This window comes from Entelurus aequoreus, linkage group LG08 (genome assembly GCF_033978785.1).
Source record: "Entelurus aequoreus isolate RoL-2023_Sb linkage group LG08, RoL_Eaeq_v1.1, whole genome shotgun sequence".
Taxonomy (NCBI): Eukaryota; Metazoa; Chordata; class Actinopteri; order Syngnathiformes; family Syngnathidae; genus Entelurus; species Entelurus aequoreus.
In genome coordinates, this window is record NC_084738.1 from 27,830,063 (window position 1) to 27,853,073 (window position 23,011).

Here is a 23,011-nt window from a genome sequence, read left to right on the forward strand (position 1 = left end):
GTGCCACTTTTTACCAAATGTGATACAACACAAGACAAATGTCACAATACCAAATTGGGACATAGAGTTCTGTTTTTTTTAGCACACAGTACTGTGCAAAATTATCACACAAACAATCATTGTGTAAATAGAGGCACACTGACAATTAGCGTAATTACACTCAAAATAGAATATTTCTACCAGACAAGTAGTGGGATTGCACATGACCCTAGAAAGAAGCCATTACATTTTGGTGAGGATCTGGATAAAGTGGCTACTACAGCATTTGAGCATTACAGCTAAAGTAACAATCTGCAATCCTAACTAACAAAACAAACTAATTGTATTGCTAAAACAAAGACAGTACTCAATGTATGACTTCCCAAAAATGAGTCATTTTCTTGTAAGCGATTTGCGAAATGCTGCCCCCTTTTTACCGTCAAAACACACCTGTAATATTTTCTGGTCTGTCACAGATTCTCCAAAGGGAGCTGGAGGAGAAAGCTCTTCTTTGGATGAAGACAGCAGTGATGCGCTGTCACCTGACCAGCTAACCAATCACGACTCTCCTCTAAACACTGTCCTGCAGCCGTCCCCCTTTGACGTACTGACGCAGAATGGAGACGTGTCTCCCAAGCAGGTACAGGAAGAATATGGTTTCATTCATAATGAAGAGAAATGTTTTTCTTCATTACTAACTAGTTTTATATTTTTTCAGTTTATTCCGCAGCCCACTCCACAGTCTTTTTCCCCTCCCAAGGTGAATGGTTCAGACTCACCCTCACCTCTAAAAATGACAACAGGGACCACAGTAACCCATCGTACACCCATTGGCCAGTTCAAGGTGCATGAATATTCACCATATTAATCCATATTTGTCAATCAATCTAGTCTCAATTTTGACCTCAAGTCTCACAATCTACAGTCTCACTCCAAGACGAATTCAGACCGTCCTGCGCTTAGATCGAAGAAACCGAAGGACAACAAACCCAAGGTCGGAAATCTCTTGTGATTAAGTTAAATAAAGACTCTTAATTGTAGCAATAAGCCCGTAAGTTAAATAAAGACTCTTAATTGTAGCAATAAGCCCCAACTCTCATGTTGATTTGCGCAAAGGTGAAGAAGCTGAAGTACCACCAGTACATCCCTCCGGACCAGAAGGCGGACAAGGAGCGTCCGCCTCAGATGGACTCGTCTTACGCCAAGCTCCTCCAGCAGCAGCAACTCTTCTTGCAGCTGCAGATTCTCAACCAGCAACAACAGCACTACAACTACCACACCATCCTGCCAGCCCCACCAAAGTTAGTGTTGAACGCAATCACAGTTGTTGTTTACTGGAATAGGTCTTATATCAACCTAGTTAACTGTCTGGATACCGTAAATGCTCCAATTGACACACGAGTAGGGTTGGGTATCGTTTACATATTAACTGATATGAGTAGTGAATCGGTACTTTTAAAACAGTGCCTGAACTGGGACTTAAAAAAGTGGAAAACATGCAAAATAAATAAATAAATAATAATACTGTCTTTATCTTTATGACATTTTTCGACATTCTAATTGACTAGTAGTTTAAATAAATTGATACATTCAAAAGTAAGAAATAAAATCTACAAGTAATTGTTATAATTATTGCAGAAATACTGAACATAGAGAATTTGCAAAAAAACAACTTGTCGATATTCATTATTCTGGGGGTTAATGAATGCAACCTCATTTGCTGTAACCGTCATTGTTGCATAATGTCGACGTCCTGTTATTGGTTGTTGGGGCTACTGGTTTGCTCTGTGGTACTAGCAGTATTATGAGGATAGCTTTATCGGCATGTTCAGGTCAGCAATAATGTTTAAAAAGAGCATCAGGCTATGTTGGGATGCTACATTACTTAATAGACGTTAGCTATTTGCACAATATCATCGCTAAGCACTTGTTGCAGGTGGCTAAGTATGCATTTACTTACCATTGATATAAGGCACCGATAGATACTTCTTTTTTCGGTGTGGTTACTACTCTTTACGTTAGCACTGGTGCCTTTACGAAACCGGTTTTCGGTACCTACCCACAAGTCTCTTATAGTAAAAAAACAATGACTAACAATGGGTCAGAAAACATTGGAATTAAGTTGTCCTTTTTTATTAACCCCACAAAATTGTACTAGTTGTTTTTTAAGTAAGATAAATGGTCAGCATCCAGCAGCTTTATCTACTTCTGCTTATTCTTTGAAATTTTGGTTGCGTTACTCAGCTGTTTGTGTTAAAACTCATGTGTTTTACAATTGCTGTACTGTTGCTTAGTATGAACTCATTACTCAGTGTTATTAATGCTGGTATTAATTCTATAATACTTCTAACCATTATAGAAGGGTGATAGTTTAAGTTTGGAGGAGAATGACTTCCAGGTGAGCAGTTGAGAGCTGGCTAACCCCAGATTTCGAAAATATTTTTAACGGCTGCTAAACGACAACACCAAGGATTGTCTCCGAGCTTTGCGGTCGTTCAATACCCCCCGGCGGGCGCTTGTGAAGGCACTGACTTGACTTGATTCGTGGAAAAGACGATAGTTTTGCCTTGATGAATGTCTACTCTTTTTCTGCATTTGTAGCAAGCAACAACGCAGCAGTAATAACATCCCTGGCAAGCTGTGTACATGCACACTTTTCATATAACTCCAACAAACCACACCCCCGTGTCAGGTTTAGTTTACACAGGCCCCCAATAAGCTATCCAGGGTATGCTTGTAATATGATTCATATTCAGCATACCCTCATCCATCGTGTCAAGAGGGTAAAATGACATCTGAAAATCTTTGATAAGTTGACTTCATTCGGTTCCGGCCCATTAGGACATTTCAAGGTGTAAAATAACATCCGCCATGAACACAGAGTATTTTATTTTAAACGTAAGCCGGATAAATAAGTGTTTGTGCATAACTTCTTGTCCGGGGTAACAGAGGCGTCCTGGTGGCCATGGTCTTGTCAGCTCCTGGTGCAGATGGCTCCTATGATAGTGTTTCTTCACTGAGCTCCTCTGTACTCAGCCATGCATTCATTTGTACGTGTGTGTGTGTGTGTGTGCATGCGTGTGTGTGTGATGATGGGGGATATGGGTTATCGGGGTATAGTTTTTAAGTCTGTAAAGCACTCTGTGTTGCATTTTTTTAGTGTATGAAAAGCGCTTTATAAATAAAGTTTGATTGATGATGTATTGACAGGCATATTTTGTAATAAACAAAAATTACGAACACAGTCGGACAATGTGTCAATAACACAGCAAGATTGAGTCAGCAGCAGGTGGAATTATTTGTTTGGTCATGTCTGTGCAATGAGTGAATAAACTAACTAGTTTAAATGATAATTTCTATGAACAAAGCAATTGGTTGTTTAAGGCTGCTAAGATGAGTAGGTTGTATTGGGTGTGGTCTACTTACACCTGTTTTTTGGTGTCTCCCCTCAGGCCAGCAGCAGAGCAGACCCTCACAACGAACCCTGGCCCTTCCCCCTCTCGCAGTGTTCCCACGACTACCAACAACAACGCAACACCACGTCAGGGCCAAGGGTCAGTGGGGGGAGCCAAACCTGCCACTTTGCCTGCCAACCTGGATGAGTTAAAAGTAAATCAAAAGATATCAATTATCGCTTTGAATCAGCTTAATGTATGCTGTTTTTCAGCAAAAGTTTGCAACAATTTGGTTTATTTATGACTGTTGAACAGCAGCTTGATTATAATGATCATAATACTTGGTTATGATTGACAGAGAGCTCTAGATGTTCCAATGTATAAAAACAGCATCATACTGTAATCTGTTTCTAATACTTTGTCAGCTTGATAGTAGCTCTGGGTCAAAAAGGTTATACATTTTTTATATTATTATATTTAAATAATGTTTAAACATAAGCAAAACATATACATTTATTGCATTTCAATACATTAAGAGATTTAGTTATAATTTCCATTATCTTCACTTGGCTGAGTGCGGCTATTGCTTCTGTTGTCCCAGGTGGCTGAATTGAAGCAGGAGCTGAAGTTGCGATGTTTGACCGTTTCCGGCACCAAAAACGATCTCATTGAGAGGCTTCGCAACTACCAAGAACAAAACGGCACCTCTGCAGCCGTTACTAAAAATGGCATATTGCATCCCGTCCATCAGGGCGCTGCCTCTGCTGCTAACGCGGCAGCGTCCGCGCTAAATATCAGCGCCGACCACCAGCCGGCTGAAGGAGGGTTTAAGGTTGCTCTGTCGCCGCTGGCTCAGGCTTTTCAGGGTCGGGTTATGCGTTTTGGTAGCACCAGCTCCAGTCCCCCTGTGTCGCCTACGCCGTCTGAGCGGTCGTTAGCGGGTTTGAGTCCGGATGAAACCAGCTGTAATGGAGACATGTTTGGAGAGATGGTGAGAGCAATACCACCAAAACTAATGTTTGTTCAGGCGCCTTTTCTCAACACTTTTTCTTTTGTCAGGTGAGCTCTCCCCTGACTCAACTCACCCTCCATCCCTCTCCTCAACACCCATCCAACAGCTCTCCTCTGTCGCAACCGGTCATCCCGCTCAAAGAGGAAAACCAGAGTTCATGCAGCTTCCACAGGCCTTCTGAGGCTCAGCAAGGGGTCGCCATGGACACTTCCTCCTTGGACAAAGACCAGATGCTCCATGAGAAGGACAAACAGATTGAAGAGTTGACCCGGATGCTGAGACAGAAGCAGAGGCTGGTGGAGACCCTCAGGTCCCAGCTAGAGCAGGGGAAGATGGTGGGGGGGCCCGTGTCAGAGCAAGCGGAAAGGGTAGATGTTAAACCCCCAACACTCATTAAAGCCTCAGCCATCCAACCCCCAGAACTCCCCAATGGCCTCCTGGTGAAAGTGAAGCAGGAGGATGAGACTGAGGAAGGCATGACGGGAATAAAGGAGGAGGCCCAAACTAAAAAAGTGGGCCAGCCGATGCAGTGCTCGCAGGAGACTTTGCTCAGATTGCAGCAGATTAATCGACTGCAAGTCCAACAAGCCGAGCAACAAACGCACAAAGTGTCCGAGCCCAAGCCGAACGCTCAGAAACAGCCAGAGCAGAAGAAGGTATCTCAAATCCTGCTCCAGCAGCAGCAGCAACTGCAGCAGCTCATCATCCAACAAACCAAGCAGAAGAATCTGCAGGCCCAGCAAAGGTTAGCGCAGCAGAAACTGGCCCAGCAAAGGCAGCAGCTGCTGCAACAAGCTCAAGGGAAGAAAAACCAAACCCAGCAGAAGAGTCCAGTTCAGCTGAAGCAGGTTCAGGTGCAGATCCACAACCAGACGATGGCCAGCCTGAAGCCTGGAGCCAACCAAGGCCAACAGAGGAAACAGCTGAAGGCTCAGCAAAGGCAGCAGCAGAAACCGCACACGACAACTGTCGGCACACAGCAGGTGATAACGCCACAATCATGTCAGCTTTCTATTGGAAAACACACGCACACACTACCTGCAGGACTTCTACACGTTTTAAAACAGGGCTGCATTTATTGACCCCAGGGAATATTGTAAAAATAAATTGAATTCATTATTGATGAGTAGGAATGCACGATAATGACAATTTGAACCAATACCGATAACTTACAGAGCTTTACGACTGATAACCGATATAAATCTACATATTAGAGGACTGTCAAAATGAACAAGTTAACTCGTGATTAAAAACTAATTTTATCGCATTATTCATGTACATACTTAGATTAATCATGCAATTTATTTTGACCGTACAAGCTCTTTTTAACTTAACCGCTATATGGTCAATGATCAGATCAATTCATAAGTCAGTACAAAAATGAGTGAGGAGACTCCGACTGGTGTGCTTGCTAGCAAATTTCCCTCCAAAATACAGTCTGAAAGACCTTTAGATAAAACTGTTACCAGGTTTTGTTCAAATAAATGCAATGTATTCAAGTAAAACTTTTGAAAATGTTCCTGAATAACATTCTGACAGTAAAATTGCATTTGTGCACAAATATTGGGGTCTTTTCTTAAGCAAATGCTAATTATGGAAGTGAGTAGGTACCTGTGATTAATCCTAATTAATACAAATTCCAAAAAGTGATTAATGTAATTAAAAACAATTATTGACAGCCCTATTATACACTACCGTTCAAAAATTTGGGGTCACCCAAACAATTTTGTGGAATAGCCTTCATTTCTAAGAACAAGAATAGACTGTCGAGTTTCAGATGAAAGTTCTCTTTTTCTGGCCATTTTTAGCATTTAATTGACCCCACAAATGTGATGCTCCAGAAACTCAATCTGCTCAAAGGAAGGTCAGTTTTGTAGCTTCTGTAACGAGCTAAACTGTTTTCAGATGTGTGAACATGATTGCACAAGGGTTTTCTAATCATCAATTAGCCTTCTGAGCCAATGAGCAAACACATTGTACCATTAGAACACTGGAGTGATAGTTGCGGGAAATGGGCCCCTATACACCTATGTAGATATTGCACCAAAAACCAGACATTTGCAGCTAGAATAGTCATTTACCACATTAGCAATGTATAGAGTGTATTTCTTTAAAGTTAAGACTAGTTTAAAGTTAACTTCATTGAAAAGTACAGTGCTTTTCTTTCAAAAATAAGGACATTTCAATGTGACCCCAAACTTTTGAACGGTAGGGTATATATTAGCGCAACATTTTTTTTCAAAAAATTAACAGTTCATTCTTTTGCCCCCCCCAAAAAGTAAAATGTCAAATAATGTTTAACTTACCTATAATTTTAGTACAATTATACTTTCTATTATAACTCTGACCCATGTAAACAATATCATTGTTGCCCGCCCCACTTCTCAAATAGTGGGGCGGGCCCCCCTGGGGGGGAGCGATGCATTGCCAGGGGGGGCCGTGTTATTTTAGGGAACATGATTTTTTTTGCTGTTCCAGAATATGATGAAGCGTATGTAGCACTTGGCTTCACTGTAACCATGGTAAGGGACAAGAAAAGACTGGTGTGTTTCCTTTAATGTTAATAAGCTTACAATGTTATGCAGAGGTATAATTATAACAATGTTAGACAATTTAAACTATTTATAGTCATGGTGGAGAATGGTGGGGCGCAAAATATTTTCTTCTTCCTAGGGCGGGTGTAACAGAACATATTTAGACTTTAGACTTCCTTTTTATTGTCATTCAAATTTGAACTTTACAGTACAGATAAGAACGAAATTTCGTTGCATTAGCTCATGGTAGTGCAGGATAAAAAAGCAATAAGGTGCAGATATAAATAAGTAGATTACTGTACAGATAAATATTTTGCACTTTTGCATATGCATCCACGTTTATGGATGTATGTTATATTGTCTTTATATTCCAGCGAGTTAATCCATTTTTAGGGGGAAATTGAGGGGATTATTTTAATGCGTTAAAGAATCTTACGGCCTGAGGGAAGAAGCTGTTACAGAACCTGGAGGTTCTGCTACGGAGGCTGCGGAACCTCTTTCTGGAGTCCAGCAGTGAAAACAGTCCTTGGTGGGTGTGGGAGGAGTCTCTGCATATTTTCTGAGCCCTGGTCAGGCAGCGGCTTTTTGCGATCTCCTGGATAGTAGGAAGAGGAGTCCTGATGATCTTTTCCGCCGTCCTCACCACTCTCTGCAGACACTTCCAGTCTGAGGCACTGCAGGCTCCAGTCCAGACAGAGATGCTGTTGGTCAGTAGGCTCTCTCTAGTGCAGGAGTCACCAACGCGGCGCCCAGGACCAGATGAGTCGCCCGCTGGCCGGTTCTAAAAATAGCTCAAATAGCAGCACTTACCAGTGAGCTGCCTCTATTTTTTAAATTTTATTTATTTACTAGTGTGACAGTCCTAACTGTCGCGCGGGTTCTCAGGACGATCCAGGGAAGACATTGTCAGATGGTTTAGACTTCTTTATTATTTCAATCACAGAGTCTTTTGCTGCTTTACAGCAGCTGCCTTTTTTCTCACGTGAGCACATGAATGGTTTCCTCCCGTCCGCCGTCTGCTTTTCAGCAGCACGTCGCCGTCGTTTGCGTGGCAGCAGAGGATGGTTTCCTCCCGTCCGCCGTCTTTCTCCGTCTCCTCCCTTGATGTTCACGTCTCTCGCCCTTTTATACGGTCCGAGAGGGCGATTGCACTGTCCACAGCTGCGCGCTCCACGCACCTTATGCTGATTGCGGCGTCGTTCCCATTTATTTTTTTACTTTGCTTCTTATAACTGTCAGAAAGACAATTTTAGAGAAAAAAATACAACCTTAAAAATGATTTTAGGATTTTTAAACTCATATACATTTACCTTTTAAATTCCTTCCTCTTCTTTCCTGACAATTTAAATCAATGTTCAAGTAAATTATTTTTTTTATTGTAAAGAATAATTAATAAATTGTAATTCTTACTTTAATTCTTATTATTCTAACAAAGTGCAGATTGGATTTTAACCTATTTAAAACATGTCATCAAAATTCTAAAATTAATCTTAATCAGGAAAAATTACTAATGATGTTCCATAAATTCTTTTTTGAATTTTTTCAAAAAGATTCGAATTAGCTAGTTTTTCTCTTCTTTTTTTGGTTGAATTTTGAATTTTAAAGAGTCGAAATTGAAGATAAACTATGTTTCAAAATTTAACTTTCATTTTTTTCATGTTTTCTCCTCTTTTAAACCGTTCAATTAAGTGTTTTTTCATCATTTATTCTCTACAAAAAACCTTCCGTAAAAGGAAAAAAAATGTACGATGGAATGACAGACAGAAATACCCATTTTTTATATATATACGTATATAGATTTATTTATTTAGCTATTATTGTTTAAATCACACTTACATGTAACTTACAAATGACTATATATATATATATATATATATATATATATATATATATATATATATATATATATATATATATATATATATATATATGGACGGCGTGGCGAAGTTGGTAGAGTGGCTGTGCCAGCAATCGGAGTGTTGCTGGTTACTGGGGTTCAATTCGCACCTTCTACCTTCCTAGTCACGTCCGTTGTGTCCTTGGGCAAGACACTTCACCCTTTGCCTCTGATGGCTGCTGGTTAGCGCCTTGCATGGCAGCTCCCGCCATCAGTGTGTGAATGTGTGTGTGAATGGGTGAATGTGGAAATACTGTCAAAGCGCTTTGAGTACCTTGAAGGTAGAAAAGCGCTATACAAGTATAACCCATTTATCATATATATATATATATATATATATATATATATATATATATATATATATATATATATATATATATATATATATATATATATAAACAAACAAACACTTAAAATGTAAAGTGTTTTGTGTTTAATATAAATGAACTCTGACCTAGTATAGTTCAAAGGTCAGTATTGTGCGCATGACCAAAACGTAACGTTTGTTGCGCTCTTACAAACAAGCTAACGCAGCGAATATGAGAAGAGTTACCCCAAAAAATGTCAGAAAAAAGAAAGAAAACATATATTTTTCATGATGAATGGGAGGTAGAGTTTTTTTTTACCACTGTGAAAGGATCCTGCGTGTGTTTAATTTGCGGGGCAACTGTGGCAATAGCAAAGCGGCACAATGTGGAGAGACATTTCACTATGTGTCACACAAGCTATGCTAACTACCCACCAGGCAGTGCACTGCGCGCAGAAAAAGCCCGCGAGTTAAAGGCAGCTTTGTGCAAACAGCAGTCTTTTTTCACTAGACCGGTTAAAAACTCCCACAAAGCAACCGAAGCCTCGTTTAGAGCTGCGCAATTCTTGATGAAGAAAAAGAAGGCATTCACAGACGGGGAGGTTGTCAAAGAAGCAATGATGATAATTGCTAAAACTGTGCTTGAAGACGAGAAGTATGGAACCGATGTACTCTCCAGTCTCTCCGATGTTCAACTCGGGGCAACTACAATGGTAAGAAGAGTGTCGGCGATGTCTGGGAACTTGACCGATCAGCTGGACCGTGATCTGGCGAGGTGCCGGTGGTTCAGCATCCAGTGTGACGAGTCGGTGGACCGCAGCAGTACGGCGCAGCTGATGGTCTTTATCCGGATGGTGTTTGATGATTTCTCCACAAAAGAAGAACTTCTGACACTACTGCCACTGAAGACAACTACGAGGGGAGTTGACATTTATAACGCAGTGAAGGAGTTTTTGGTGGAAAAAAAGGTGCCGCTGGAAAAGCTGGTATCAGTGACTACGGATGGGGCTCCTGCTATGATCGGCCGACACACAGGATTCGTTGCTCACTGTAAAGCTGACCCAGAGTTCCCAAACTTTCTGCAGTACCACTGCATCATACACCAGCAGGCCTTATGTGCAAAAGTGATCTGCTTTGAGCACGTAATGACTCCCGTCGTAAAGATCATAAACAGCATCCGCTCCAGAGCTAAACAGCACAGAACATTCAAGGTACTTTTGGAGGAGCTGTCAGCTGAATATGGTGACCTGCTACTACACACAGAAATCCGATGGCTCAGCAGGGGACGAATTTTGCAACGTTTTTTGTCACTTTTGGGTGAAATCAAAGAGTTCATGCAGTCCAGAGGTGAGGACACCGTGCTGCTGGAGGACACTGAGTGGATACTTGACCTTGCATTTTTAACGGACATTACTGGAAAACTGAACAGTTTGAACTGTGAGCTGCAAGGCAAAGGTAAAACTGTCGCCGATATGATAAGTGCTTTAAATGCATTTAAAGCTAAGATGAACCTGTTCTCTGTACATTTACAGAGAAAAAAAGTGCTGCACTTTCCCTCTGTGCAGATGGTGCTGAAAGACAATGCTTCTGCATCTGAGGCTTTTGACAAAGTTGCAGAAAAGTACTCTCAGGTCATAAACAGAGTTGGGCAAGAGTTTGAGAACAGGTTTTGTGACCTGGATCAGCTTGAGCCATGTGTGTTGTTCATTTGTAATCCTTTCATGAACGTGGACATATCATGCATTGCTGAGCAGTTAAGTGCAACATTCAGCCTGGATGCTGAACAGGTGGAGATGGAAATTGTAACACTGCAAAATGACCTCCACCTCAAAGCCCACCAGGCTGCACCAAACTTTTGGTGCCTTGTTGACACAGAAAAGTACAGTGGTGTATGCGCAGCAGCTATGAAGGTTGCAAGCCTGTTTGGTTCAACTTATCTTTGTGAGTCAGCCTTTTCTGACATGAACTTTATCAAGAACAAACACAGAACATGCCTCACTGATGCACATCTGCAAGACTCACTCAGAGTTGCAGTGTCAAGTTACACACCAGAGTACAACACACTAGTTAACAGCATGCAATGCCAGGCTTCCCACTAACTGACAAAGAAACAGATAACAGATTTGGTATCAGTTCAAAGTGTGACATGATTTATTTAAAAATTGGAGAGTTGACCTTTGTATTTTACATGAGTTATTATTTGTACAAACATGGTGCAAAGTAATTCATGATTTGTTAAAAAAATTTCAGTGGCTAGCTAGTTAAAATGGGATATTGTGATTTCACAAGACTGTTTAAGAAGTGATCATTTGAAAATGTTCAATTTGAAAAATGTGCACTTAGAGAAAATATAAAAATAAAGTGTTGCATATTGATATTTATCTGTTTCTATATATATTTATTGTGAGAAATCATTAAGATGATCAGTGTTTCCACAAAGATAAATATCATTAATTATTAATAATAACATAGAGTTAAAGGTAAATTGAGCAAATTGGCTATTTCTGGCAATTTATTTAAGTGTGTATCAAACTGGTAGCCCTTCGCATTAACCAGTACCCAAGAAGTAGCCCTTGGGTTCAAAAAGGTTGGTGACCCCTGCTCTAGTGCCTCTGTAGAATGTGGTGAGAACGGGGTTGAGAAGCACTGGCATAGAGAAAAACAAGTTCATTAATATTTCAACTTTTCAATTATTTCATTGATAAACAACAAGCAACTCAAGCATTATGAATAAGATTTCATAAAATGAAAGCAATATATTTGTGTTGGCCCTGCAATGAGCTCGCGACCCCGAGAGGGAAAAGCGATAGAAAATGGATAGATGGATGTATCAACACAACATATTTCAATGAGACCAGTAGAACTAAGCTAATAAGATTCTGCATTGCCAATAGCCACAACAAAGAAATAAGTAGAAGTACCTCTATTGTTGATTGACAAAAATACAATAAAATTGCATTTTTCCCCAACAATAATAAAGTAGTAAAATAGTGCAATAAGTGCCTGCCTCATAAAAAGACAACATTAAATTGCAGAGCATAAAGAAGTCATGGCTTAAATGGTAAAGTGCTAAGAAATCATAAAAGATAACAGCTATTTGTGCTTCCAGATGAACAATAAAGTTAAACAACAAAACTCAAACAACACATTTTGTTGTCAAGCTTTTTCGCCTTTTGGTATTTTCTTCCAAACTGTTGCATCTTATCAAACACTTTCTCATCAGTCCTGTGGCTTTACGTTTGCTGTGATCGCCACTATAAACGCTAGGTTTCAGTTTAGCAGCATAGGCAGCTTTGTACTGCTTCCATAAATCTTCAGATTAATGAATTTCAAGGTGACTTATCAGATTTTGTGTTAAAGCTTGTAGGGGTGCACAAAAAAATTGGTTCACATCCAAATCGCTATTCTTATTCATTCAGATTCTAAATTAAAGGAGCCATATATAGTAATGTGGCCAGAAATGGTACTGCAATCACAGTCAAAATTCTGTAGTCTTCGTGACTGAGGTTGCCAGATACGCAGCCGAATCCGAATCTTACTCCAAGGAACTTCAAATGGCAATCGACGAGTCCTACGCTGTAGGTTTCTCTTGTTTATGCTTCTTGCGAGATGGTTTACTAAGTAATTATGCCACATTTTACTGATGTTGATTAGCTAAATGTATTTGTAAAGTTGCGCAGCAATATTTTAGTCGGGAGTCGGGACAGATTGTTGGCATTACCCTGCTAAAATGTCTAGTTTGACCGCACGGACCACCATCGAAATAATTATATATAATTATATATAATAATATATATTGCATAGGCCTACTTTGATGGCAAGCCAAGGCCAACAGTAAAGTTACTGCCACATTTCGTTCAGCATAACTCCATGTTGCATCCAACCTGACGCACTGCATTCTCTTCCATTTACGCACATCACCATCTTTCAGTGCAGAGTGCAATTCTATAAGCCAACCCACGTTACGCAAAAACCACGTTACGCATAAATTATATAGCCTACGACTATGTCAATACACAAAGTAGAAAATTGACATGTAATGCATTATATTGTGCCAAGTAAATACCACCGCGTATGTGCCTGATGCACATACAGTACCAGAAACTGCAAGCAGCCGTGCTAATATTGAGAACGAAATAGGCACTGACACTACCCCTATCCACATATGTTTTATTTGTCGAAAATGTATTTTGCCCTGTCAGTTGGATGACACATCGGCATACAGGCTAACAGGCCTATATTTTCACTGTTAGCCTATATGTCGATGTGTCATTGACCAGGCTAGCATGCTAAGCATTACACTAGGAGCTAAGCACCATCACACTAAGCATTCGTTGCACGAACATACTAGCTTTGTTAGACAAGATCATAGACTGTATTGGACAATATAGTTTACATACAAGATGTCCATCCCGTTTATTACAAGTAATAAGAAAACGTAAATGGGTTACTTACCTATCAAGGAGGAAATTAGCAAGTTTGGCGTCAGATGAAAAAATCTTCTCCACCTCATCTCCATCTTTCAAAGGCATCCCCGATACAAATCCTCATTTTGTTCACTGCTTTGTCATGAATAAGTTGAGAATCGTAACGACGCCTTTTAGACTTACCAAGGTCTGACATGTTTAGTAACTTTAACAGTGGCAGTAGCTAGACGAATACGGCGTAACTGGCAACCTGGATGTGACACACTTGCATACGGTCGAGGGCGGGACATCGAAATGAAAACAATAACAAGATTTCGGGGCTGTAAATCTAATTTTGAAATGAGCATATCCCGGCTGAACTACGGTTATCAGTTAGAGGTATTCGAAAAGAAAAATATTTATTAATGCCTTTTGACATATCAGGGCCTTTTGAAATTTCTACATATGGCACCTTTAAGTACTAATTTAATTTTTTTTAATTTGATGTACATTTAAAAAGTTTGATTTTTTTTTCCTAATAAGAATCAACTTTTAATCACTACGCAAGCAGAAGGAGCGTTTCTAATTTTGTAATTATTTTACCAATTAATACATTGCGAGAATCGGTTTGAATCGAGAAACGTGTTGAATCAAGAAACGATTATGAATTGAATCCTCACCCCAGGAATCGGAATCAGATCGACTCGTTAGGTGCCCAAAGATTCAAACCCCTAAAAACTTGTCTTTAATCCTCCCTGTTTATTTTCTGCTCAACGCGCTTTGCAAGTCACTAGTAAAATGTCTTCTCCTGACATTATAATTATCGGTCCGCGTATGGATGGATGGATGGATATTATAGTGCATCCTTATTGATGAGATTAGTATTAGATATTTAACTAATATGCTTTGTGACCTTTAACACAACGCTAAGATGTATTAGCTTAGCATTCATTGACCTACATTGGATTGGTATTAGCATCTTTAAAATGTATCAAAGTTGCCCTGCATCCTTTAATATTTGTATGTGTAGTTACATATGTCGGTTTGCACACCCAGGATTTTGATTGACAGGTAATTGAATTACTCACCCTTAATGGAGGTGTGTCACAATGTGCAGTTTTAGTTAGCAGTTTTGTTTGTTGTATATGTTGTGCTGTATGATGTGATGACACACCATGGTGTGGGCTCTACTGAGTGCAGTTTTTGTGTTTCAGGTGGCGCCTGTCTTCATCAACCAACAGAATGGTACTCAGATTCACACTGAGGCTATTTCACTAGACCTCCTTAAGGCCAGCGGCACGCCAACGCTGGTGACTGACACCAATGGCAACCACTACTTGATCGCTCTCTCCGGCCACACCACAGACGACCAAAACCAAAAGCCTTCGCTGGCCAAAGCCAGCAGTCGCATCACGCTGCAGGTAGAACTGGGAACAAAAATATCAGCAGACGCACGCCTACATCGTTTTGTTGTCTTTGCAGAGGTTGCAGTCAACTCCAAGCAAGCTCCCCAGTGCTGAGAGCCAATCACAAGAGCAGAAAGACAGCCAGCCAATCAAAAAGGTACTAGAATAATTCACCTTTTTTTACTTCATATTACAGATTTCACAATAATGGGATCGAGAGCCGATATTTACCACAGTTGTGTCCCAGTATTTACATACAAATTTGAGTGCAAACTGCAATGAACAAGTTGTCTATCCACAGCTCGAAACACTTCTAAGCTACTAATCATCACCGTCGTGTTGGAAAATAAACATTGTCTCTTTCAAGTATCGTTACCACTAGTGGACTAGAGGAAAAGGAATGGCTAAGCATGCTACACACTACACACACACTGGGCAGGATAACATAACACAGAAAGAACAGCTGAAGCTTAAATGTAAAGTAGGGGCGATCGATCCAGATCTCAATACTTGTATATTAGCAGTATATAATTGATACTAAAGTTATTAGATCAATGTGTTTCTTTTACTTGTTTTCATTATTAGGAAATCTTTTTTTGGTCGTTTTTGTTGTTTACAAACTCTGGGATTACGTTTCTGGACACAGGAAGACTTTGAAGGCAAAACACAAATGATTTAAGTGGGAGCCAATAGAAATTTTAGCTTTTAATTTTTTTTTGGTATTTACTATTGACTTTATTTTCTTTAACATGTTTAGTAACTTTACCAGTGGCTGTAGCTAGACGCTGAACCGCAGATGTCGTTGTGGCTTGTGCAGCCCTTTGAAACACTTGTGATTTAGGGCTATATAAATGAACATTGATTGATTGATTGATTGATTGATTAAAAATTGTATGTAGCATTCAATAACACACATGTATTACATCATCTGATTTACAACAATATTAGCAAATTCTAACTATATTAAGATATGTTTATAGAAAAGTGCTAGTGTTTACTTTAGTTACTTGCTTGAAAAAAATTTCAGTTCTATATTCCATTGTCAAAGTATTGAGTCGAGACTTGAAATCGAATCAAATCTGAGGCCAAAAATGTTGATGGGGACATTCCTACTTCCTTTGATAGATTATGTACAGTATGAGCTACCTACTTACCTACCACCTACGTATCTATTATTTCTTGACGCATGTAGTTTTAGCTGTGACTATTCTTTGTCACTAAAGCAGTGGTTCTCAAAATTTTAAAGTACCACCTCAGAAAACACTTGGCTCTCCAAGTACCACCAGAATGACCAACATTAAAATACAGTAGTGTAGTAGGCCTAAGTATTAATTAAAAACAAGGCAGAGGTTTTATTTAACAAGTGTATTTGGTTTTTTTGGTCACTGTACATTTCACAAAGTTTGAATAGTTACACTGTGTTTGAATATTAAAAAAAACCACTAATTAAGTGATTACTATATGGAACCTGCGTACCACTAGTGGTACCCGTACTACAGTTTGAGAATCTCTGAATTAAAGTATTAAAACTTTCCACAAGGTGTCACCACTTAGCAGAAGCATGCCTAAAGAATTATGATTAATCTAATGAATATGTGCTGATAATCTCTTATCCTCCGTGACAGGAAGCGAACCTCCACGTGGACACCAAAGACATCCCAACAGCAGGCTTGTCCGTCACTGCCCCACCCAATCTGCAGCCTTTCTTCGACGACATGTCGGAGAGCAAAAGCCAAAGCAATCTGCTGTCCTCCTTCAAGGTAGCATCCTCGCTTACACTCTTCATCATTCTTGTCCTCATTTTCATCTTGTCTGCTCTCTTCCTCACATTCATTGACCTCCTTTCTTCTCATCTCATCCCTCCATCCTGCCAGAGAGAGCGAGTGTGTCCGCCTTATGACCGACACACTCTGTTTACTCCTCCCTCTCCCAAACCCAACACTTCTCTTCCTACCAAGCGCTCCAAAGTATGTCCTACCTCCTTCTTCTAGTTGTCTTATTTTCCAGCCTCAGTCCCTCGCATGCTAGTGTAAAATGTGATGTTGATAGAAGATGTGTTGTGTGTCCTCTCATTGTCAAATGACAATAATACTGTGTGTTGTCCGATTGTAGGGGAATGGTGTCAATAGTCAACAGATGGACGACCTCTTTGACATCCTGCTCAAGAGTGGAGGTACTAAAATCACACATTGTTTACATGCACGCTGCAATCCCATTAAGTCTGTCCTGTTTACAGTATTCCCTCATTTATCGTGTCTAACTGGTTCCAGGCCTGACTGTGGTCAACACATTTTCAGAAAGTAGAATTCTCATTAATAAATGTAACCTTCTAAATATGATTTTAGCATTCTTAGAGCCCTCTTGACATGAACCAATATCCTCATAAGTGGAACCTCGATTTACGAATCTAATTGGTTCTTGAACAGGATTCGTATATTGAAGGAAATTTCTCCATAAGAAACAAAGTAAACATGTTTAGGTTACAGTCTCGACAAAGGTCTGTATTTTAGGAAAAGTTTGTACACTCAAACACAAAATAAAGCGCTATACAGTACTGTAAAACAGAATCCGCTGTTAAACTCAGAATATCAGGGACATTGACATAAGTGTGAGTAAAATGCTGTCATTGTGAGAAGATGGAACATTTGTTTGGGGAAAAAAATGTGTCCGCTACCGCTCGTTCATCCCCGAAACGCTCAACCGCCCGGTCCTGAACTAAATAAAGCATGTGGAGACGGCCACTTAAAACAGCGACTAAACTACAAAGCTAAAGCTAGCAAAAACAATCAACATCTTATCTGCTTGTGTTGTTCTGAATGACATCATGGCTGTAACATCAATGTACAAACAGCAATCGCAACTTGAGAGTTGGCTCTTTTTTTTTTTTTAAGAGCTTCAAGTCGCCTCTTTACTCGTCAAGCTGAGAACAAAGTAAAGGTTTCTAAAAAGTACCTTACACTAGGGCTGGGCGATATATCGAGTTTGTAAGGTATATCGATATATCTTTGAACAAGATATGAATTAAGAAAATATCGCAATATCAATATAATTTATTTCACGTTAAAATGACCGAACACCGCTTATTTGTTGTGTTCCTTTCCGACCCCACTCCCCCTCCATGGGCTACTAAACCCCTCCCCTTCCTCCTTCCAAGACGTGCTTGCACATATAAGAACATCCATGATTGGTTTGTTGTTTACTATGATGAGTCACGATTGGTTAGGGACAGGCCAATCAGAGGCAAGATAGGGCGGGTCATCAAACCAGGAAGGGAAATCACAAAGTTCCTGCCTGCAAATGTATTTTTTTATCTGACTTTGATACATTTATTATTTGCACAGCTATGTTATTTATTTTACGTACAAAATAATATTTTTTCTATTTTATTTATTTTATGTAATTGTGTACTACTTAAACAGTTTATTTTCTGTGCTGTTAATATTCATCTTACTAAGTGGGTTAATAAAAGTGCCACTGACTGTTTACAGAACAGTTGTCATTCACTTCAATTTCACTGAATATCGCTCAAAAATAAATATCTTTATATGTATACTTTCACCGAAATATACAGTATATGTAGTATATCGAGATATACTTTTTCGTCCATATCGCCCAGCCCTCCCTACCTTACACCATAATGCACTTCGAGCACTGACTGATACATTTTCAGATGTATTATTTTGACTTAAAATACTGGTCCAAATTTTCCAAAAATGTATTGCACCAACAAGTGTGAGGATTTTTGCATTAAATTAAACATTTTGTAACATTTTATTGGACACAAAAAGCACACATTGTATTGTGGTAAAATAAGTGTAAAAGGTGAAAAACCGAATTAAAAACAAAACGGAAAAACTTTTTTATTGTGCTATTATTTCAATTTATTGTTATCACTATTTTACTAGTTGTGGTTTATTAGTTACTAATTTTATCAGATTTCTTTTGACTATTTAAAGCTGAGTCTTGGTGGTACAGTAAATAGTTATGTTTTCAAATTAATGAACAATCGTGTGATTAATCATGATTACACTATCAAAATTAATGGTGATTATTATTTTTGCCATAATTGTCTAGCCCTACTGTACGCTCCATGAAACAATACATTTAATAAGGTCAAATAATGAATTCTGAAATGCAGATCAACATTCAATATGTTAAGATTTACAATTTTTTTTCCCAAAGGGAATGTTTAAACTCACATTAACATAATACAAGTGTAAAATAATGTTAGAATATAAAAGCAGTAGCCATTATCTAACTTGTATTAACTGCACAAGTAGTTTTAAGTAACATTATCAACTGCAAAACAAGTGTAAACATAAGTTAACCACTGCTAACATTAAATTGTAAAAACACTTAGGTGTAATGATGAATATGTAATGCTAATGTGTTTTTATTTTAGAATGTACACCTGCTTGACGATGATTTGAATCCCTAAGTGCACAACTTTTTATATATGGTTTAATTCAGAAGTGTAGAAGTTCCACTTCCTGTTGACTGCAGTGGGTTAAGCTCCACCCCACTATTGCCGGTGTACACGTCAGTTACCTGGTACCTTTCTCAACTGATGAAGTTTATGCTAAAATGAGCACTAAATTAGATCCTTGGTGGATAAAAAAAAAAGACATCCCTCTCATGATCTCCTTGTCCCCCAACAGAAATCACAGGTTTTAAGGCCAACCCGGACCCGTCCCTTGCCCCTTTGCATTCAGACCCGCCCTCCCCATCGTCCCCTCTCCGCCTCTCCCCTCAACGCCCCCTGGTGGAATCCTGCACAGACGGTGGCGGGCGCCTGGAGGACTTCCTGGAGAGCACCACGGGGGCTCCGTCGCTGGGCGTGGGGCCGGGCGGCGGCCTGACTCTCATCGACGACTTCCACAGCCAAATGCTGAGCAGCGCCAGCATCCTGGACCACACTCCATCCCCCATGGACACGTCCGACATGGGCTTCTCCCCCCACTCCACGGGGCTGGACTTCGGGGACCCCACTCTTGAATGCATGGACTGGCTGGACATCTCCATGGTGGGCAGCGCCGACGGTGGGAGTGGCGGCGGCTGCGAAGGGGAAGCCAAGGAGGGAGACGGGGGGACAAGCTTAACCCCGCTGGCGCCACACACGCCGCCCAGCGTCTTCTCTGCAGACTTCCTGGACAGCGCAGACCTGCAGCTGCACTGGGAGTCCTGTCTGTAGTACAGAGCCCTGACTTGTTCTCCATGCTGTCTATCACTGTCGGGCTCTCTGGCGCACGCACACACGGCTCTTCTGTTGCTAGCGCTTTATGCACTGGAAGGTGGAATAACGGCAGATTGTACTTGACCGGCGCACACACCTCGTTACACATCACAGACTCTGTGTGTTTGTGGCAGTGCCTCCTAAACTTTGCACTTATCTGATTGGTTTAAAAAGGGGCTTTCAGGTCAGCAGCCCCGATTTGCCACCTTTGTGTTGTTTGACTGATCAGCCAAGGTGTGGGGGATAAACGGCAGCTGCCAGTGGCCTCCTTTTACTGTGGCAACACTAGTCAAAAAACGCATTGGCTGGCAGTTGCTGTTGAAAAGAATCAGTGGCAACAGTTTTAATTGAAGCCTCGTTAGAGGTTGTGTATTATTGGTAACATTATGGTAGACCACTATGTTCAGTGCATCCAGAAAATATTCACTTCGCTTCAAATCTTCCACATTTTGTTCCCATGCAACCTGATGGAGCTTGAGAGGTGCTGTAAAGAGAAATGGGCAAAACTGCCCAAAGATAGGTGTGCCAAGCTTGTGGCATCATATTCAAAAGACTTGAGGCTGTAATTGCTGCCAAAGGTGCATCAACAAAGTATTGAGCAAAGGCTCTGAATACTTATGAACATGAGAATTTGTATTCTTTTTTTTGTTTTTTTAAAGAAATTTGGGGGTTTTGTGTGTAGAATTTTGAGGACAAAAATGAATCCATTCCAGTTTGGAATAAGTCTGTGTAACATAACAAAATGTGGAAAAAGTGAAGCGCTGTGAATACTTTCCGGATACACTGTATTACTGTATATGGGGTGTATATTATCAACTGTTCATATGACATATTTTTCTTTGCTGGTTGTTTAGTTAAGCTAGCCAGCTGGAGAAAATAGGGTGACTACAGGGCCTCTGAAAACTTGGACCTTCTTTCTTTTTAAATAAAAAACCAAAAAACACTGAATAAACATGCTATGATCAAATCATTACAGTGATACCTCTTGTTTTAACAGTTTGTATTTGTACCTCACACTTTTTAAAAGTAATGGAACAGTTGGCTACTCATGTGTTTCATGACCAGGTGTGTGTTTTTTACCTCATTATCTCAACTAAAAGGAGTAGATAGAGTCTCGAACAGGGAGGGGTCTTTTCCAAACCAAGGACCCCCAAACTGTTATTATATTATCAAGATATCCTGTATAAAATTGTTTTTTCAATTAAAAGGAAACTTATGCAATACTAAGATATATATAAATAATACAGTATAGTGCCGCTAATTGCTAGCTGGCAACCATTGTACTAATCTTAAATGCTAGCATAATTGTAATGCAATAAATCATGTTTTTATTTTAAACCTACAAGGAATGGTGAGTAGGGTGACTATACTTCTATTTGTATAAACTCCATTATATAGTGAGCTAGAATTAGTGCTCTCAAATTATTTTTAAATAAATTTACTTTTGAACACTGATTAATCATAGTAAATACTTGCCTACATAATTTATAATAACCTATAAAAAAAAGACCACAAAACATTTAAAAACAAATGCGATTTTGTCAGAAAGTCATACAGGGACATTTTTGTAATGTTTTACTTGAATCATTAATTTTCGCAAAATTTGGTGACAGTTTTATCTAAAGTCCAGTGTCTTTTTAAGTGGAATTATGCAATATTGTTTTTAATCAATCACTTGAGTTAACTCGTAATTTTTGACATCCCTAAAACATATATATTTTTTAAAAAACCCATCATACAGCACATCTGTACAAAATTGTTTAAATATACTTATGTTGTCTCGCCTTATTATAACTGACATATTCAAATGGAATTTTAAGTTTTAATAAATAAATAAAACTACTAGAAAAAGTGACCTAAATATAAGGCCAGTGAACACTCATTACTTTGTTCATTTATTTTGACCACATTTACATTGACAGGTCAAATTATGATTATTACTATAATTATTATTTTTTTTACTTAATAAAAGTTATCAGCTCTTTACCGTTAGCGTGGAGTTATCTACAAATCACAGGAGATTGGATACAAGTATAAGCACCAATGTTCTCCACCTGCATGCGACAACTTCAGGTTTAGGTTCTTTATTGTGCATTTTGGTAACAATATTTACTAATATACTGTACTTAATAATAATTATTAGGAATGTTATTAACAATAATTACTAAGTACAGTAAGCAGAATGCTGGTGGTAACTCAGCTCACCAGAGTCATCTCCTGACCCTGAAAAGTGAACATTGTATTTATGGATGATAACTATAGCGATATATTATACCAGGGATGTCAAACGTACGGCCTGAGGGCCGGATCAGGCCCGCGAACAGGTTTTATCCGGCCCGCGGGATGAGTTTGCTAAGTATAAAAATGAGCAGAAATTTTGAATGAAAGAAACTGCTGTTCTAAATGTGTCCACTAGATGTCGCAATAGCAATTATTTTTATCTTTGTAGATGATGCTACATATGTAAAAAAAAAAATATCCACATGATGTCAGTACATCAGTTGAGGAAAATGAGCAAACTGAATAAATAACATCCTGTAATTTGATTTTGATATTTTTTTATCCCCATAGATTGCAAATTAACACCAATGAGTTGACTGATGAACATTATCACATAATTTATTCAGAAAGTATAAATAATGACAAATAAAGATAGAATACTATTAACCGCAACATGTAAGTGTAAAAATACCCAACAACGTTATGATTTGTACATTTTCAGAATGTGCTTGTTCTATTTTTAAACAAAGAAAGCAATCTGAAGTTGTCTTTATTTTTAAGTTATTGTGCCGTGATTTTACCAGTCCAGCCCACTTGGGAGTAGATTTTTCTCCATGTGGCC

At 39.3% G+C, this 23,011-nt stretch overlaps 1 protein-coding gene across 5 annotated transcripts in view; it reads left to right on the forward strand.

The window, feature by feature from the left end:
• Positions 1-21,136, forward strand: part of mrtfab (myocardin related transcription factor Ab) — an 84,661-nt gene extending 63,525 nt beyond the window's left edge. For 4 of the 5 annotated variants that reach the window (XM_062056149.1, XM_062056154.1, XM_062056153.1 and 1 more), the window contains 13 exons: positions 456-619; positions 698-823; positions 905-973; positions 1,096-1,280; positions 3,432-3,588; positions 3,976-4,365; positions 4,434-5,369; positions 14,745-14,951; positions 15,013-15,093; positions 16,562-16,696; positions 16,811-16,903; positions 17,049-17,109; positions 19,595-21,136. In XM_062056149.1, the coding sequence (XP_061912133.1) occupies positions 456-619; positions 698-823; positions 905-973; positions 1,096-1,280; positions 3,432-3,588; positions 3,976-4,365; positions 4,434-5,369; positions 14,745-14,951; positions 15,013-15,093; positions 16,562-16,696; positions 16,811-16,903; positions 17,049-17,109; positions 19,595-20,127 (3,137 nt within the window). In that variant the 3' untranslated portion in view covers positions 20,128-21,136. The remainder of the gene's footprint in view (positions 1-455; positions 620-697; positions 824-904; positions 974-1,095; positions 1,281-3,431; positions 3,589-3,975; positions 4,366-4,433; positions 5,370-14,744; positions 14,952-15,012; positions 15,094-16,561; positions 16,697-16,810; positions 16,904-17,048; positions 17,110-19,594) is intronic. The other variant, XM_062056151.1, reaches the window with a different exon arrangement.
• Positions 21,137-23,011: the final 1,875 nt, after the last annotated feature.